The sequence below is a fragment of the Neovison vison genome, chromosome 13 (assembly GCF_020171115.1).
Source record: "Neovison vison isolate M4711 chromosome 13, ASM_NN_V1, whole genome shotgun sequence".
NCBI classification, from domain to species: domain Eukaryota; kingdom Metazoa; phylum Chordata; class Mammalia; order Carnivora; family Mustelidae; genus Neogale; species Neogale vison.
In genome coordinates, this window is record NC_058103.1 from 34,261,693 (window position 1) to 34,282,065 (window position 20,373).

The following is a 20,373-nucleotide window of genomic DNA, read 5'->3' on the forward strand; positions in this document are numbered from 1 at the left end:
AGCTAGAATAAAGTCCTTATATACAGTTCCTTTATCTTTAGTCTTACAAATACCGTGTATATCCAAAGTTACAGCAGACCCCCACCCATTATCCATGTTTTCACTTTCTCCAGTTTGTTAACCATGATCAACTGCAGTCTGGAAAGAGATGATCCTTTCATATCACTGGAAGGTCAATATCACTGGAAGGTCAATAGGAGCCTAACACTATGTCACACTGCCTATGTAATTAATCTCACTTCATCACATTACATAGGCATTTTATCTTACACATCATCATCATCATCATCATAAGGATGAGGAGAATATAGTAAGATACCTTGAGAGTGAGACCACATTTACATAACTTTAACTACAGTATATTGTTATAATTGTTTTACTTTATTATTAGTTATTGTTATTAATCTCCTACTGTGCCTAATTTATAAATTAAACTTTATGATAGTTATGTATGTATAAGAAAAAAACATAGCATATAGAGAGTCTGGCACTATCTGTGGTTTTAGGCATCCACTAGGGGTCATGGAATGAATGTATCCCTTGTGGATAAAGGGCGACTGCTGTATTTAAGTCGGTATCTTTTCCTTCGAGCCCCTTCCATGAGATTGTTTCTTGTATTTGCAATACATTTAGATGCTCTTGTTGGAGTCTGCATTATTTACTAGGATCTGCCAACTGCTTAAATGTTGTTTTAAAAATTTTTTGCATATGTTAAGCATTCTTTGTGATGTAAAGTTCTTTGAGTTTTGACAAATGCATAATGTCATGTTTCCATATTTCCTGCCCTACAGTATCATAGAGGATAGTGTTACAGCCCCCCAAATCTGTTCTGATTCATCCATTCATCTATGTTCCTCTTCCCACAAATTCCTGGCAGTCACTGATCATTTTACTATCTATACTGTTTAACTTTTTTAAAAATGTCACAAAATTGGAATCATATGGTATGTACCTTTTCAAACTGGCTTTTACTTAGCAATATGCATTTAGGATCCTGTGTGTTATTTTGTGACTTGATAGCTCATTTCCTTTTATCACTGAATATATAATATATATATGTATTATATATATAATACAAATCCATTATGTGCATGCAACAAAATTTACTTATCCATTTACCTGCTGAAATACATCTTGGTTGATTCTAGCTTTTGGCAATGATTTTCTGAACATTCAGGTGTGGATTTTTACATGGGCATAAGTTTTCAAATTAACTGGGTAAATATCTAGGAGTTCTTTGTTTATTTTGGATATGAGTTCTTTTTTAGATATTGTGATAGAAGAACTAGATGAAAAAATCAATAAGGATATGGAAAAAACTCAAAGACATCATCAATTATCAGGATCTAATTGACACAGAATGTTGCACCTGATCGAACAATCTACATTCTTCTCCAGTGCACTCACCAAGAGAGTTCATACCTGAGACCATAAAAATAAACCTCAAGAAGTTTAAAATAATTGAAATCATGCACTGCATTTGATGTCCACAATAGAAGCAAATGAAATCAATACAGAAAGCTAACAGTAAATTCCCATACACTTTGAACCACTTATAAACTACTTCAAGTTTATAAATTTCTAGATAACCAAAGGAACAAAGAAGTTTCAAAAGAAATGAAAAAAAATATGGCAGTGATTGCAAATGAAAAGACAATATATCAGATTTTGTGCAGTGTGCCTAAGACAGTGCTTGTAATATATTACAAAGGAGGTAAGAGATTTGAGATTTTACCTCTCAAATCAACAACATAAGCTTCTGCCTTAAGGACTGTAAAGAGCAAAATAAACTCAAAATAAAGAATGAAATCATAAGGAGCAGAGATCAATGAAATTTGCAAATGGAAAAATAATGAAAACCAATGAAACAAAATCTCTTTCTTTGAAAATATCAATAATACTGAAATATCTTAAGCCAGATGGAAAAAGAAAAGAAGAGAAATTACCAATAAAGGAATGAAATAGTAATATTAATATAGACAGTTAAGACAAAAACATAATAATCAGAAGATACTAGGAAAAGTCCATACACATAAATTAGATAACTTAGATGAAATGGATGAATTCCTTAAAAAGCACAAAATGTTACAGTTAATCAAATATAAAACAGATAGCTTGCAAAGCTTTATGATTTTTATGGAAATTGAATCTACAGTGCAAAAACTCTAGAAAAACAAATCTCTAGGTCATGTGGTTTCACTGGTAAGTTTTACAAAATATTTAAAGAGAAATTAATATAAATCATACATAAACTCTTCCAGAGAATAGAAAAGGGAACACTTTTTTTTGGGAGATTGTGTATCTTTTTTTAAATTAAATTAAATCAAATTTTTTTCCGGTGTTCCAAAATTCATTGTTTATGCACCACACCCAGTGCTCCATGCAATATGTGCCCTCCTTAATACCCACCACCAGGCAAACCCAACCCCCACCCATCCAAAACCCTCAGTTTGTTTCTCAGAGTCTCTCTTGGTTTGTCTACCCCTCTGATTTTCCCCAATTTACTTCTCCTCTCTATCTCCCAATGTCCTCTCTATTATTCCTTATGCTCCACAAGTAAATGAAATCATATGATAACTGACTCTATCTGCATGGCTTATTTCACTCAGCATAATCTCCTCCAGTCCCATCCATGTTGATACAAAAGTTGGGTATTCATCCTTTCTGATGGAGGCATAATACTCCATTGTATATATATGGACCATATTGAGATACCACCTTATACCACTTAGAATGGCCAAAATCAACAAGACAGTAAACAACAAGTGTTGGAGAGGATGTGGAGAAAGGGGAACCCTCTTACACTGTTGGTGGGAAGGCAAGTTGGTATAGCCACTTTGAAAACAGTGTGGAGATTCCTTAAGAAATTAAAAATAGAGCTACCCTATGACCCTGCAATTGCACTACTGGGTATTTACCCCAAAGGTACAGATGTAGTGAAAAGAAAGGCAATCTGTATCCCAGTGTTCACAGCAGCAATAGCCACCATTGCCAAACCAAGATGCCCTTCAACAGATGAATGGATAAAGAAGAAAAGGAAATACTTTATATTACCTTTTTTATAAAGCTAATGTTACCTTGACAGTAAAAACATATAAAAAGATTTTTACAAATCCTGTAAAACAATTTCTCTTATGAATATAGATATAAAAATTCTTACCAAAATGTTACCAAACAGATTTCAGCAATGTACAAAAAGAATTAAAAGGGAAAAAAAAAAGAATGATATGACACAACCCAGTGGAGTTTATTTTAAGAATGCAAGACTGTATGTAAAAAAGTCAATCAACAAAATCAATCACACTGACAGGCTAGGAAAAAAGAAGATCACATAATTATATGAATTTATGCAAAATGTGTATCAGTATCCATCCATCATAAAAAGTCTCAGAAAAACTTGGAAAAGAAACAGAGCAGAAACTCTCTCAAACTTAAAAGCTTTTTCAGAAAGCCTATAAATGATACTATACTAATTGATGAAAGACTGAAAGCTTTTCCCATAAGATCAGGAAAAAGGCAGGGATGTCCATCTCATCATGGCTCCAGAACACAGTAGTGGAAATTCTAGTTAGAACAACCGGCAAGAAAAAAAATCAAGTCACGCCAATCGGGAAGGAAGAAATTGCCCCTATTTGTAGATAACATAAATGTCCTGAAAATACGAAAGACTCTTTAAAAAAAAAAAAAGGCAACAGAAAATACCCTCCTAAAACTAATCGTACTAGTATGTAATCTATGTTGTAGTACATAAGATCAATAAACAAATTATACTACTACAAAGCACAAATTGGTGGTTGCCAGAGGGGAGAGGAGTAGGGTGATGGGTGAAATGGGTGAAGTTATGGAATGAATAAGTCCTAGGGATGAAAGGTACAACATAGGGAATACATAATATATGGTAACAGATTGTAGCTACATTTGTGGTGAGCATAGCATAATATATAAAGTTGTCAAGTCATTATGTTGTATACCTAAAAGTGAGGTGCTATTATGTGTTGACTATATTTTAATTAAAAAAATTAAATACCATTTACAGACTTGTGATGTCTAGTACTGTATGTTAGAAGCTTAGGAGTTGCCACTCCATCCTAAAGACAAGTAAAAGGCTGAATGGACTGAAAAATGAACCCTTTCTAGATCTGTAAGAGATGGAAGATACAGGTCAAACTGCTGTTTCCAAGACTGGAGAGACCAATAGGCAAAACAGAAAGTTCTGCCTTATCGAAGCAGAGACTTACAAGGAAAAGAGCTACAGAAAACAGTGCTGAGATGGGAAAGCCTGAATTGTAATTGACGAATAGGTGGATGCTTGGTACGGACAAGTGGATGTTAAAAATTCCAGGAGCCTTGCTCAAAAAAATTGAAAAATCCAGAACACACCAGCTGTCTCTACACCTTAAAGAACTGGAGGATCAACAACAAATCAAACCAACTCCACACATAAGAAGGGAAATCATCAAGATTAGAGCTGAGATCAATGAGGGAGAAACCAGAGATAGAGTAGAACGTATCAATGAAACTAGAAGCTGGTTTTTTGAAAGAATCAATAAGATCGATAAGCCACTGGCTACACTAATCCGAAAGAAAAGAGAGAAATCCCAAATTCATAAAATTATGAATGAAAAGGGAGAGATCACAACTAACGCCAAGGAAGTAGAAACAATCATCAGAAGTTATTACGAACAGTTATATGCCAATAAGCTTAGCAACCTAGATGAAATGGATGCATTCCTGGAAAAATATAAACTACCAAAATTGAACCAGGAAGAAATTGACAACCTGAATAGACCGATATCTAATAACGAGATTGAAGCAGTGAGCAAAAATCTCCCAAAAAACAAGAGCCCAGGACCTGACGGATTCCCTGGGGAATTCTACCAAACCTTCCAAGAAGAAATAACACCTATTCTCCTGAAGCTGTTTCAAAAAATTGAAGCAGAAGGAAAACTTCCAGACTCTTTCTATGAAGCCAGCATTACCCTGATCCCCAAACCAGGCAAGGACCATACCAAAAAGGAGAATTTCAGACCAATATCACTGATCAATATGGATGCTAAGATTCTCAACAAGATCCTAGCCAACAGGATCCAACAACACATTAAAAAGATTATCCACCATGATCAGGTGGGATTCATCCCTGGGCTACAAGGATGGTTCAACATTCGTAAATCAATCAATGTGATACAACAAATTAATATGAGAAGAGAGAAGAACCATATGGTCCTCTCAATTGATGCAGAAAAAGCATTTGACAAAATCCAACATCCGTTCCTGATTAAAACGCTTCAAAGTATAGGGATAGAGGGAACATTCCTGAACCTCATCAAATCTATCTATGAAAGACCCACAGCAAATATCATCCTCAATGGGAAAAAGCTTGCAGCCTTCCCGTTGAGATCAGGAACAAGACAAGGATGCCCACTTTCACCACTCTTGTTCAACATAGTATTAGAAGTCCTAGCAACAGCAATCAGACAACAGAGAGAAATAAAAGGTATCCAAATTGGTAATGAAGAAGTCAAACTCTCTCTCTTCGCAGATGACATGATTCTTTATATGGAAAACCCAAAAGACTCCACCCCCAAACTACTAGAACTCATACAGCAATTCAGCAGCGTGGCAGGATACAAAGTCAATGTGCAGAAATCAGTGGCTTTCTTATACACTAACAATGAAAATACAGAAAGGGAAATTAGAGAATCGATTCCATTTACTATAGCACCAAGAACCATAAGATACCTGGGAATAAACCTAACTAAAGAGGTAAAGGATCTATACTTGAGGAACTATAGAACACTCATGAAAGAAATTGAAGAAGACACAAAAAGATGGAAGACCATTCCATGCTCTTGGATCGGAAGAATAAACATTGTTAAAATGTCTATACTGCCTAGAGCAATCTATACTTTTAATGCCATTCCGATCAAAATTCCACCGGCATTCTTCAAAGAGCTGGAGCAAATAATCCTAAAATTTGTATGGAATCAGAAGAGACCCCGAATCGCTAAGGAAATGTTGAAAGACAAAAATAAAGCTGGCGGCATCACCTTACCTGATTTCAAGCTTTATTACAAAGCTGTGATCACCAAGACAGCACGGTACTGGCATAAAAACAGACACATAGACCAGTGGAACAGAGTAGAGAGCCCTGATATGGACCCTCAACTCTATGGTCAATTAATCTTCGACAAAACAGGAAAAAATATACAGTGGAAAAAAGACAGTCTCTTCAATAAATGGTGCTGGGAAAACTGGACAGCTATATGTAGAAGAATGAAACTCGACCATTCTCTTACACCGTACACAAAGATCAACTCAAAATGGATAAAAAACCCCAACGTGAGACAGGAATCTATCAGAATCTTAGAGGAGAACATAGGCAGTAATCTCTTTGATATGAGCCACAGCAACTTCTTTCAAGATACGTCCCCAAAGGCAAAGGAAACAAAAGCGAAAATAAACTTCTGGGACTTCATCAAAATCAAAAGCTTCTGCACAGCAAAGGAAACAGTCAAAAAAACAAAGAGGCAACCCACGGAATGGGAGAAGATATTTGCAAATGACAGTACAGACAAAAGGTTGATATCCAGGATCTATAATGAACTCCTCAAACTCAACCCACACGAAACAGACAAACACATCAAAAAATGGGCAGAAGATATGAACAGACACTTCTCCAATCAAGAAATACAAATGGTTATCAGACACATGAAAAAATGCTCATCATCATTAGCCCTCAGGGAGATTCAAATTAAAACCACATTGAGATATCACCTTACACCAGTTAGAATGGCCCAAATTAACAAAACAGGAAACAACATGTGTTGGAGAGGATGTGGAGAAAGGGGAACCCTCTTACACTGTTGGTGGGAATGCAAGTTGGTGCAGCCTCTTTGGAGAACAGTGTGGAGATTCCTCAAGAAATTAAAAATAGAGCTTCCCTACGACCCTGCAATTGCACTCCTGGGTATTTACCCCAAAGATACAGATGTCGTGAAAAGAAGGGCCATCTGTACCCCAATGTTTATAGCAGCAATGGCCACAGTCGCCAAACTATGGAAAGAACCAAGATGCCCTTCAACGGATGAATGGATAAGGAAGATGTGGTCCATATACACTATGGAGTATTATGCCTCCATCAGAAACGACGAATACCCAACTTTTGTAGCAACATGGACGGGACTGGAAGAGATTATGCTGAGTGAAATAAGTCAAGCAGAGAGAGTCAATTATCATATGGTTTCACTCATTTGTGGAGCATAACCAATAGCATGGAGGACAAGGGGCGTTAGAGAGGAGTGGGGAATTTGGGTAAATTGGAAGGGGAGGTGAGCCATGAGAGACTATGGACTCTGAAAAACAGTCTGAGGGGTTTGAAGTGGCGGGGGGGTGGGAGTTTGGGGTACCAGGTGGTGGGTATTATAGAGGGCACAGCTTGCATGGAGCACTGGGTGTGGTGAAAAAATAATGAATACTGTTTTTCTGAAAATAAATAAATTGGGAAAAAAAAATTCCAGGAGGACCCAGTCATAGAGGACCCTCCAAAATACTGTGAGATTTATTTCCAAGAGTATAACCAGGTTCCTACGAAAGATAATGAAAAAAAGTCCTTGTGCTTCCGGCAAAGGGAGAGGAAAGGAACCATTTTGAAATACTGTTAGTACTGTGTTCTTCTTAATAAGGCCTGACTTCAGGGATAACTAGTTAATCAGAGCATAATCCATTGGGATATTATCAGAGCCTAATTGACCTGGAAAAAGCAACATACCCAACTTCTGCTCACTCTAGTCATGCTGGGGGTGTGGTGAGAAAGAAATGAGAAACATTTGCAAGGTGCAAAATCCAGAGGCACAAATTCACTAAAGGACTGATATCTAATTGTAGGACTATAAAACACTTCCCACCCCTCAAATATCATCACCATATTACTAAAGGACATTTAAAACATTTCCTTTTTTTGTGGAGAAAGAGGAACCTCTTGCACTGTTGGTTGGAATGCAAATTGGTACAGCCACTGTGGAAATGAGATGGAAGTTCTTCAAAAAGATGTAAATAGAGGATACATGCACCCTGATGTTTATAGCAGCATTACCTACAACACCCAAATTCTGGAAACAGTCCAAATGTCCATCAACTGATAAATGGATTAAGATGTGGTATAGACAGACAGACAGACACACACACACACACATTACCCATAAAAAAACAATGAAAACTTGCCATCTGCAATGATGTAGATGAAACTAAGGAGTATTATGCTAAGTGAAAATGAAGTAAGTCAGTCAGAGGAGGACAAATACCATTATGATTTCACTCAAATGTAGAATTTAGGAAACAAATGAGTATAGAGGGAAAAAAGAGAGGCAAACCAAGAAACAGACTCTCAACTTTAGAGAACAAACTGATGGTTACCAGAGGGGAGGTGAGAGGAGAGATGGATAAAATAGGTGATGGGGATTAAGGAGAACACCTCTGATGAGCACTGGGTGTTATACGTAACTGTTGAGTCACTAAATTGTTTACCTGAAACTAATATTACATTGTATATTAGCTGTCTGGAATTTAAATAAAAATATAAAAAAAATCTAAAAAGAAACCTAGTTCCTTTCATCTAATACACAATGTATGGCTATCAAGAATAAAAAATTACAAGGCATACTAAAAGGCAAAAACACAATTTTAAAAGACAAAGCAAACATCATAACCAGACATGGCAGTGATTTTGGAATTATCGGATCAGAATTTAAAACTATGATTAATACGTTAAGGGTTGGAATGGATAAAATAGATAAAATGCATGAACAGTTGGGTAATGTAAACAGAAAGAATCCAATGAAAGAACTAAAAAGAAATGCTAGGCATGAAAAAACATTGATCAGTAATGAAGAATAACTTTGGTGGGCACCATTAGTAGACTAGACACAGCTGAGCAAAGAATTTCTGAGTTAGAGGATATATCAATAAAACCTTTTAAAACTGCAAAGCAAAAAGAACAAAGACTGAAAACAAAATAAAATATCCAGGGACTGAGGGACAACTACAGAAGGTATAACATATGTGTAATGGGAGTAACAGAAGAGAGAAAATAACAGAAGAAATACTTGAAAAAACAGTGATTGAGAATTTCTCCAAATTAATGTCAGACACCAAACCATAGATTCAGGAAGCTCAGAGAACTTCAAGTAGGATAAATGCAAAAATGAAAAACAAAAAAACCCTAAACTATACCTATGCATATAATTTCAAACTACAGAAAATTAAAGAAAAAGAATCCTGAAAAGTGTCAGAGAAAAAAGTAAAACAAAACCCTTCCCTAAGGAGAAACAATTATACCTGACTTTGCCTCAGAAGCCATGCAAGCAGGAAGAAAGTAGAAGGAAATACTTAATTGTTGCAAGAAAAGAACAACCAACTCAGAATTCTGTACTGTGAAAACAACCTTTTAAAAGTGCAGGAGAAATAAAGGCTTCACAAATAAAAATTGAGGTTATTTGTTGCCAGTAGATCTGCCTTGCAAAAAATGTTACAAGAAGTTCTTTAGAGAAAAGGAAATAATGTAGGTCCTTACATAGAGCATAAAAGATGGAATAAGTGAAAGTAAAATAAAAACTTATTTTTCTTATTCTTAGCTGATCTAACATATGTTTGTTCAAAATTATAATATATTCAGTTATATATGCTTATGTATATATCTTATGTGTATATATATGCTTATATATAAGTGAAATGAGTGACAGCGATAATACAAAGGATGGGAGGAAGGAATTCGGATAATTTTATTATAAGGTATTCACACTATTTGTGAAACAGTATAGTGTCATTTGAAAGTGGACTTGGGTTAATTGTGAATGTATACTGTAAACTCTAGGAAAACCAAAAAAATAGTAAAATAAGAAGTATAGTCAATATGCTAAGAAAGGAGAAAAAAATTGAATCAGATATAAGACTCAATTAAACAAAAGCAGAAAAAGCAAAAGATAAAAATAGGAATGAAGAACAGCAAAAATTGGAAAAATATTCAATATGGTAGTCATTAATCCAGCTATATTAATAATCACTATGAATGTCAATGGTCTAAATGCACCAATTAAAAGACAGAGATTGTTAAGATTCCCAACTATATATTGTCTAGAAGAGACCCACTGTAAACATAAAGGTACATATAGGTTTAATGTAAATGGATATAGAAAAACATACCATGCTAACATTCATCAAAAAAAGGAGGAGTAACTATATTAGTTTCAGGCAGTTATTTATGCTAAAGAAAGATATTTATAAGGATAAAGGATCAATTCCCCAAGAGTACATAATGATCTTAATGTGCATGCACCTAACAACACAATGTCAAACTTTGTGAGGTAAAAACTAAAAACTGCAAAGATAAATAAGTCCACTATTGTACTTAAAGACTATATAATACCACCTTGTCAGAAATGGATAGATACATGAGTATCTGAGCAGAAAATGAGTAAGGACAAACTTGAACTCAACAACTGCAAACTGGGTATAACTGACATCTATAAGCTACTTCATCCAATAATGATGGGGTATACATTCTTCTAAAGCTCATGTGAAACTTTCACCAAGGTAGACTTTCTGGGTCATAACACACACCTTAACAAATTTAAAAGGATAGAAATCCTACAGTGTCTACTTTCAGACCAGAATGGAATTAAACTAAAAATCAGTAACAGAGAAATGACTGGAAAATCCCAGAATAGGTAGAGAATGAACAGCATGTTTTTAAATAACACTTGGGTCAAAGAAAAAATATCCAGAGAAATTTTGAAATATTTTGAAGTAAGTAAAAATGAAAGGGGGTAGAGGAATTGTCAAACAGGTGAAGGGGATTAAGAAGTACAAATTTCTAGTTATCACACAAAAAAGACAAAGGAATGAAAACTTTAAGAAATAGTAGGGAGAGGGAGTAAGGAGAAGAGGGAGAGATAGAAGGAGAGAGAGAAACTAAACTTTGAAATGCAGATAAAGCAGCACTTACAGGGAAATTTAGACCATCTAATACAAATATTACAAAAATAAAGATCTTAAATCAATCATCTGAATTTCTACCTTAAGAAAACAGAAAAATAAAAATAAAATAAGCAGAATTGAAATAAGAAATAACAACAATGAGGGAAGAATAAATGAAATGGAAAATTGGCAATTAATAGAGAAAATCTATAAAACCAAAACAAGGTCTTTGATATTATAAATAAAACTGATAAGCCTCTAGCCAGGCTAAGTAAAAAAGAGAATTTACAAATTACTAATATTAGAAATAAAAAAGGACATCACTACAGTTCCTATGCAAATTAAAAAGACAAGAATACTTTGAACAACTCCATACCTGTAAATTTGATAACCTAGATGAAATGGATCATTATTTTAAAAAATCCAATCTTCCAATACTCACATAAGAAGAAAAAGACAATCTAGATAGGCCTATTAACTTCTATTCAGGAAATTAAGTCAAAGATTAATAATCTTCCAAACAGGAAGCACCAGACTTGGATGTATCCATAGTGAATTCTACCAAACATTTAAGGAAGAAATCGCCTCAATTCTCTATAATCTCTTAAAGAAGATGCAGAGGAAATACTTCTAAACTCATTCTATTAGGCTGGTATTACCCTAAGGCCAAATAAAGCAAAGACAATGGAAGAAAAAACCACAAAGCTACACACCAATGTCTGCAAAAATCCTCAACAAAATATTAGCATATTGAATCCAATAATGTGTAAAAAAAATTATACACTGTGACCAAGTAGGATTAATTCTGGATATGCATGGCAGGTTCAACATTTCAAAATCAACTAATATTTTTCATCACAGGCAAAGAAAGAAAAGTCACATGATCATATTAATAGGTGCAGATCAAGCGTTTTACAAAATCCTAGACCCATTTGTGATAAAAATTCAGTAAACTAGAAATAGTGTGGACACAAGGGAAAAGTCCTTAACGTGATTAAAAAAAATACCTATAAAAACCTACAGGTAACATATTACTTAATGGTGAGAAACTCAAAGCTTTTTTAGTAAGATTATGTATGGTATCCCCTCTCACCACTCCTTTTCAACACTGTACTGGAAATTTTAGCTAATGCAATAGGACAAGAAAAGGAAATAAAAGGTATACAAACTGGGAAGGAAAAAAACAGAACTGCCTTTGTTTATAGATGACATGGGTCAACTATGTAAAAAAAATCGAAATAATCATCAATAAAAAAAACCTTCTGGAACTAATAAGTGATTTTAGTAGGGTTGCAGAATACAAAGTTAATATACAAAAGCCAATCATTTTCCTATACACCAGCAAGAAACAACTGAAACTTGAAATTAAAAGATGATACTAGTTACATTAGTAGTCCTCAAATGAAAAACACATAATCTAAAAGAAATCTGTATAATAGTTATATGAGGAAAACTATCACTCAGTGAAATCAACAAAGAACTAAAGAAAGCTCCTATCCCATGTTCATGAATAAGAAGACTGAATATTGTCAGAATGTCAGTTCTTCTCAGCTTGATCTGTAGATTCCACGGCATTTTGAACAAAAATTCCAGCAAATTATTTAATGGATATCTATAGACTGATTCTGAAGTTTCTATGAAGAGGCAACAGATTCAAAAGAGTCAACACAACACTGAAACAGAATGAAGTTAGAGGACTTATAGTTAACAGACTCCAATTCTTAATATAAAGTTATAGTAATCAATATAGTGTAGTCTTGGTGAAAAAAACGGCAAATAAATGAATGGAAGAGAATAGAGAGCCCAGAAATGTAGACACACTTAAATATAGTCAACTGATTTTTTTTTTGACAAAGTAGCAGAAGCAATATAACAGCGCAAAAACAGTCTTTTCAACAAATGGTTACTGGAACAACTGGACATCTACATGCAATAAAATGAAATCTAGATCCAGACTTTACATCCTTCTCAAAAGTTAACACAAAATGCATCATAGAAAAAATGAAAAACATCTGTACTCTCTCATTTCTTATGATACCTTGAGTTTTGTCACTTTTTTGGGGGGGGGTATCTTATAACTTCCTTAGAATTTTCTCTCTGAGAAATCTGTGAGGTCTAATTTGAAGCAGAATCCCTTGAGAGATGACTTACTTCTGTCAATTGCTTAGGACATTTTCAACCCAAAGCTACTTTGAATTTTCCCTTGTTTGATACTTTTCATACTGCACAAGTAGTCACAACATGAGCCATCACAAGGTTATGATATAGAAGGGACAACAGCTGGACTTAACTCCCTTCCAAAGCTTTCAAGGCCGAGGAGACACTTGAAGGATCATTCTTAAAAAATACATGGAGCTGATCCTGTGCTCTAGATGTTATGATCTGTAAATGAATCAAAACTGCATAGAATTGCTATGCTCTGTGCAAGGATCTGAAGATACCGTAAGGAACCTGAAACATATTATTCAGGTTGGGTATTATATGACTCATGATGAATGGGTCTCAACTATGATAAAACTCTTATGGGGCTAATATATAGCAAACTATACTCGCTGGGTGAGGAAAGGTGTCAGCTTCTCTGCCTGAAGGTGGTCATTCACCCTAAGTCTGTCTCACTTGTCTTTTGTAACCTGGTGTAATTCCTCTGATTTTGAATCTGGATGTTGTATCTGAAGTTTTGTAGAACTGACCCAAGAAAATGTACATGCTGTGTATGTTGTATTTCCTATCCTAAAGTATTTTTTTAAAACTTGTGATAAAATACACACACCATAAAATGTATCACGTTAGTTAATTTTAAGTGCATAGTTCATTGGCTTAATGATATTAAAGTTATTGTGCAACCATCATCACTGTCCATCTCCAGAACTTTTTTGTCATGCTATACTGATACTCTGTGCCCATTAAACAATAACTTCCTGTTCTACCCTTCCAGCTCCTGGTAACCATGTTCTACTTTCTATGTATTTGGCTATTCTAGATACCTCATTAGTGTGGTATGAGGGAAATGAAAATTTGTCCTTTTTATGTCTGGCTTATTTCACTCAGCATGTGTCCAAGATTCATCCATTTTGTGTCATATATTAGCAGCTCATTCATTTTTAAGGCTAATATTCCATTGTATGTGTATAACACATTTTGCTTAACCATTCATCTGTCAATGGACTTTAAGTAGCTTCCACGTTTTTGCTATTGTGAATAACGCCACTAAGAACACTGGTATATAAGGATCTTTTCAAGTCTCTGCTTTCAGTTGCTTTGGGTGTATACCAAGAAGTGGAATTACTTCACCATATGGTAATTCTTTTTAATTTTTTTTGAAAAACTGCAATAATGCTTTGAACAATGGCTTTATCATTTTACTTTCTCACCAGCAATGCACAGTGTTCCAATTTTTCCACAATCTTACCAACACTTGTTTGTTTATAACAGCTATCCTCATGGGTGTGGGATAGTATCTCATTGTGGTTTTGATTAACATATCTCCAATGATTAGTGTTGTTGAACACCTTTTCATGTGCTTATTGGCCACTTGTATATCTTTTTTGGAGAAATATTTATTCATTTTTAAATTGGGTTTTTTTTGTGTGGGAGTTCTTTATATATTTTGGATATTAAATCCTTATCAGATATATGATTTGTAAATGCTTTCTCCCATTTTGCCATTTTACTTTGTTGATAGTGTCCTTTGAGGCACAAAGGTTTTAATGCTGATAAAGTTCAATTAAGAGCCTCTTTTTTGTTGTTGCCAGTAATGCTGGTGTCATATTCTAGAAAACCAGTGCCAATACTAATGTCATGAAGCTTTTCCTAATGTTTTTTTGTCTATGAGTTTTATAATTTTAGTTCTTACATTTAGGTCTTTGATACATTTTGAGTTGATTTTAGTATATTTTGTTAGGTAAGGGGGAAACTTCATTCTTTTGCCAATGGATATCCAGTTCTCCCAGTATCATTTGTTGAAGACTGTCTTTATCCTTACTGAGTTGTCTTTGTACCCTTCTCAAAAGTCATTTGACCTTATAGGAAAAAGTTTATTTCTGGCTTCTCTATTCTATTCCATTGGCCTAAAAATCTGACTTAATGCTAGTACAACTTTTTTGATTATTGTAACCTTGCAGTCAGTTTGGTATCAGGGAGCAGGAGTCTTCCTGCTTTGTTGTTTTTTCCAAGGTTGTTTTGTCTCTTTGGGGCCCCTAGAGAGTCCATATAAATTTTAGGATGGATTTTTCTATTTCTGCAAAAAGTTCTGTTGCTGTGTTTTGATAGGGATTGAATTAAATCTGCAAATTGCTTTGGATAGTATTGACATCTTAACAATATTGTTTTCCAAACCATAAACAAGGAACTTACGTCCATTCATTTAAATCTTCCTTAATTTCTGTCAGCAAAATTTTAGTTTTCAGTGTACACAGCTCTCACGTCCTTGATTAAGTTAATTACTAAGCATTTTATTCTTTCTGATGCAATATTAGGTTGAATTGCTTTCAAAATTTCCTTTTTGCATCTTTCATTGTTATGAACGGGAACACAACTGATTTTTGCATATTGATTAAATATCTTTAACTCTGCTGAATATATGTATTGGTTCTAATTGGGTGTGTGTATATGAGAGAGAGAAAGAGAGAGAGAGAGTGTGTGTATGTGTGTGTGTGTAGAATTGTTAGGTTTTCTACAAATAAGATAAAAACAAACAGGTAAATTTACTTCTCCCTTCCCAATTTAGACCCTTTATTTCTTTTTCCTGCCTAATATTTTGGCTATAATTTCTAATAGTATGTTTAATGAAAGTAGCAAAAGTGTGCATCCTGCTCTTATTCTTACTTTGGAGCAAAAGTATTGTCTCTCACCATTATGATGTTAACTGTATGTTTTTTAAATATAAGACTTAATTATGTTAAGGCAGTTTCCTTCTATTCCCAGTTTACTGAGTTTCATTAATATGAAAACATGCTGAATTTTTGTCAAATGCTCTTTTTGTACGTGGTATATTTCATTGATTGCTTTTCATATGTTGAAACCATCTTTGCATTCTAGTGATATATTTCACTTGCTCATGGTATATATTCCTTTTAATAAACTGCTGAATTTGTTTTGCTAGCATTTTGTTGAAGATTTTTACATCAATGTTTGTAAAGGATACTGGTCTATAGTTTTCTTGTAGTTCTTTGTTGGGCTTTGGTATCAAGGCAATGCTGATCCCATAGAATTAGTTAAGAAGTATTTCCTTTTTTTTCCATTTTTTGGAAGAGTCTGAGAAGGAATGGTGACCGTTTTCCTTTAAATGTGTGGTATAGTTCTCCAGTGAAGCCATCTAGTACAGTCATTTTATTTGTAGGTTAAGTTTTTGATTACTGAATCAATCTCATTATTAATTACAGATCTATATGGATTTTCTATTTTTTTCTGATTCTATCTGAGTAGGTTTTGTGTTTGTAGGAATTTTTCCATTTTATCTAGGGTATCCAATTTATTCACATACAGTTGTTCATCGTATTCTCTTATAGTCCTTTTTATCTCTATAGAGTTGGCAGTAATGTCCTCATTTTTTATTCTGAGTTTAGTAATTTGAGTCCATCTCCTTTTTTATTTGGTCAATATAGCTAAAAATTTCAGTTTTGTTGATCTTTTCAGAGTCAATATTTAAACTGATTTTTCTTTATTATTTTTCCATTTCTATTTTATTTATTTCTGCCTTAATCTTTATTATTTTCTTCCATCTGCTAGCTTTGGATTTAATTTTTTTCTTGTCAAGTTCCTTAAATTTTAATATTATGTAGTTGTTTCTGAGATCCTTTTTTTTTTTTTTTTAAGGCTTTTATTTATTTGTCAGAGAGAGAGCGAGCAAGTGAGCACAAGAAAGGGGGAGTGACAGGCAGAGCAAGAAGCAGGCTCCCCACTGAGCAAGGAGCCCAGTGCGGGAATCAATCCTAGGACTCTGGGATCATGACCTGCCCCAAAGGCAGATGCTTAACCAACTGAGCCACCCAAGCATCTCATGAGATTTTTTTTTCAATGTAAAAAAGAAGGGTTTTCTTTCTTAATCCATTTACAGCTATAACCTTCCCTGTTAGCATTGCTTTCTGTGAATCACTTAAATTTGTTAGGAGACACAAAGCCAGAAGACAGTGGAAAAATATTTTTTAAAGTGCTGAAAGAAAATGACAGCCAATCTAGAATTCTGTATCTAGTGAAAATATCCTTCAGAAATGAAGATAAAATAGGTAAAGGTAAAAGATATTTCCAGAAGAAGGAAAGTTATTAGAAGGTTATGTCAGCAGACTTGCTCTCAGCCAATAACAACACAACAGTGATCAACACTTAAATAAGACTTATGAATTAGTTGTTGTTCTAAGCAATTTATATGAATTCACCTAAACAAAAAATGTTAGTACTATTAACATCCTCATATGTAGATGAGGGAAAAATCCCTAAAAAATGTTAAGTAGCCAGTAAATAGTAGAGCCAGAATGGAACCCAAGCAGTCTGGCTTCAGAGAAGATGATCTTAACTATTACTTGATACTATCTTATAACTGACTTGCACAAAAAAAACTGGAGGATATTTCATCACAAAGATGAAAACCATTTTAAACAGATTTAGTAATTAAAAAAATATTTTTATTTAATGCTACTCTCTAGAGATAAAAATAGGAAGGCAAGGTAACAATTTTGATATATTACTTTGAAAAAAATTCTATAGAATTAGGATGAAACACTGATTTATCAACAGTAATTATAACAATAAACCTTTTTTGAGTTCTTACTATGTGTCAGTTGTTTTGGAATCTGAGGATATAAAAATGAATAAGAGAAAAGTTCCTGTTCTTAGGGATTTCATACAAATTAGGTGATACAAATAAGTACATAATTACAAATACAGCATGTGCTATAATAGGAGCATGTACAAAGCCCAAAGTACATACAAGGAGAAAATGCTGTAGAAAGGAGGCATCGATATAATCATGGCTGTTTTAAAACAGTAATTTTTAAAAAGACCTAGAAAATGTTCACAAAAAAATGAACATTTGGGAAAATATTCAATTTCTTATGCATAACTCACATAGACTACTCTCTCTGCTTTAAATTTGTAAATAAACTCTGAGTTTAGTCAGCAATGAACAGAAAAAAAAAGCCAAAAGAATCTGTTACCATGTTGTATATTTACTTTAATTTTCAAAGCCTTCGGCATAAAGATGATGGACTTATTCCAAAGTACTTAGAATCAACTCCTGCTGATTAATTTTCCATTCACTCAGCAGTCCAGTCCTCAGCCATTATGTGGATTCGGAAGGGAGAAGAGGAATTAATCCAGGAAAATCTTTCAAGAAAACAAAAAGTGCTATTTCTATACTGGATTAAGAAAGCTCTAAAGAGTTACTTTAACAGCTGCAAAGAATGATTTCTCCAGCTAAACTGTGGGATTCTTAAGGTGAGGACCATGTCTTAATTTTCTTTCTATCCCCTGATGGTTAATATGGGGCCTAGCAAACAGAGTATTATTACGTTTGCTGAATTAGATTTTTATTACAAAAAGAGATGAAGTTCAATTTTTTCTTGATTATATCCTTGCATGCCAAGAAAGAGTTCTTTTATGTTCAAAGGCACTACTTAATTCCATAGAGAAAAGGGATCAAATGTGACCCTTGATCTCAGAAATATAGGTAATATAAGTATTAAAAAAAGTGAAGCATGGGGCATCTGAGTAGAGCAGTCAACTCTCACTTTTGGCTCAGCTGTGATCTCAGGGTCATGAGATCAAGCCCCACGTTGGGCTCTGTGCTCAGCATGGAGTCTGCTTGTGTCTCTCTCTCCTTCTTTCTGTGCCCTTTCCCACTATACTCTCTGAAAAAAAAAAAAAACTTACAAAAAAAAAAAAAAGAAAAGAACAGAACAGCATGAAAGAATCAATGTAAGTTCCTTAAAGATCAGCATGGACTTTTAAATTTAAAATTTCTACATGCTATTGTAATTATTTCTTGCTCTTACTTAAATTAAATGTTATAGTACCTGTAACAGCAAAAAGAATATAGTAACTAATGACCAATTCACATTTTCCTGTAGTTGTGCTTCAAGTGTCTGCTATTAATGGGATATAAACCCTGTCTAAGTAACAGAAAAAGCATTATGATTCATATTCCATGTGTTATTAGATATACTTAGTTTTGTATTCATATTGCACACAGGATGAATAAATGGTTATACATAATGATTATGAAACCATGCAATTATAAAGTTGCTGTGTATTTTTAGCTTGCTAAAATTTAGATCAACTGCCCATTATTCAATGGTCATTAAATCAACAAATTCTCACTGAGTTGATAGGTCGGTCTTTAATTTAAATGATGTATGTTGTAATTATTAAAGGAGATTTTAATCTAACAGTTAGTAAAACAATAACATCACATAGGGAATGGATGTTAACATCTATGTCAATAAAGGTATAGTGTTAAATATACTAACATAATATACTACCAATATATTATTAATGCATCTTCTTTTTATGACCATACATGAATATGCCTATTTACAAATTGCTAACATGAGAATAACTTATTGAAAAAAACCCTCTGTTTTATTAAATTAGCATTTGATGACAATTAATTAATATTAACTGATGATTATAAATAATCACACACAAAAATAATTTTACATCTTAGTAAACTAAACTCTTTGGGTTAGGACTGAACCTTTTAGCAAATTATAATATTTTTTAAAAGTTTAAACATAATATTTAAAAAAAAAAAAACTTGAAGGAAAATGGTCAAGATTTACCTACATAGGATACTAGGACTCTTAACTCTGGGGAAAAAAAGGGAGCAAATTTAAGTGTTATTGACTGAAATTTCTTACATTTATCAGTCTATTGTAGTGATTAGTGGTATGGAATTAATTTTCTTTGCAACATGTTAATGACTTTCTTACCTAGAGAGCATGCCCAGAGGTGTAACATTAAGTGATCCCATCAGCATTGCCAGGGCCATCCCTGGCGCTTCCCGTTCTATTACTTCTTTTGTGGCCTGAAATTAAAGATTAAATAGCAGACTGAGTGAAAGTAGCCAAAAAGAAGGAAGGCAGAGTAGTAAAATTAACTTAAAAATAATTATAAATCGTGCTTCCTATAGACCATACTTTGTAGTTCTCCAAACATTGTTTTTAAGATATCAAGACTCAGTTCCTTGGGACCAGTGAATAAAAGCTGAGAACCAGCATATCCAGGGAACTTTATATATTAGCAGACACTTCTGATCTCTTATAATTCAGAGGTTTTGATGTAAGTCTCATCTAATAACCTAAATTTTAAGATGTAGCCTTAGATTGCTATAATAGCTCAACTGATTTTCATAGGGCAAGAAATAGGGTACTTTTTGACCATTACCTATGAAATAATTACCCCCTAAAA

The 20,373-nt window shown here is 33.9% G+C and overlaps 1 protein-coding gene across 12 annotated transcripts in view; it reads right to left on the reverse strand.

The window, feature by feature from the left end:
- Positions 1 to 20,373, reverse strand: part of GPHN (gephyrin) — a 641,743-nt gene that overhangs the window by 271,407 nt on the left and 349,963 nt on the right. For all 12 annotated transcript variants that reach the window (XM_044231062.1, XM_044231066.1, XM_044231068.1 and 9 more), the window contains one exon: positions 19,896 to 19,990. In XM_044231062.1, the coding sequence (XP_044086997.1) occupies positions 19,896 to 19,990 (95 nt within the window). The remainder of the gene's footprint in view (positions 1 to 19,895; positions 19,991 to 20,373) is intronic.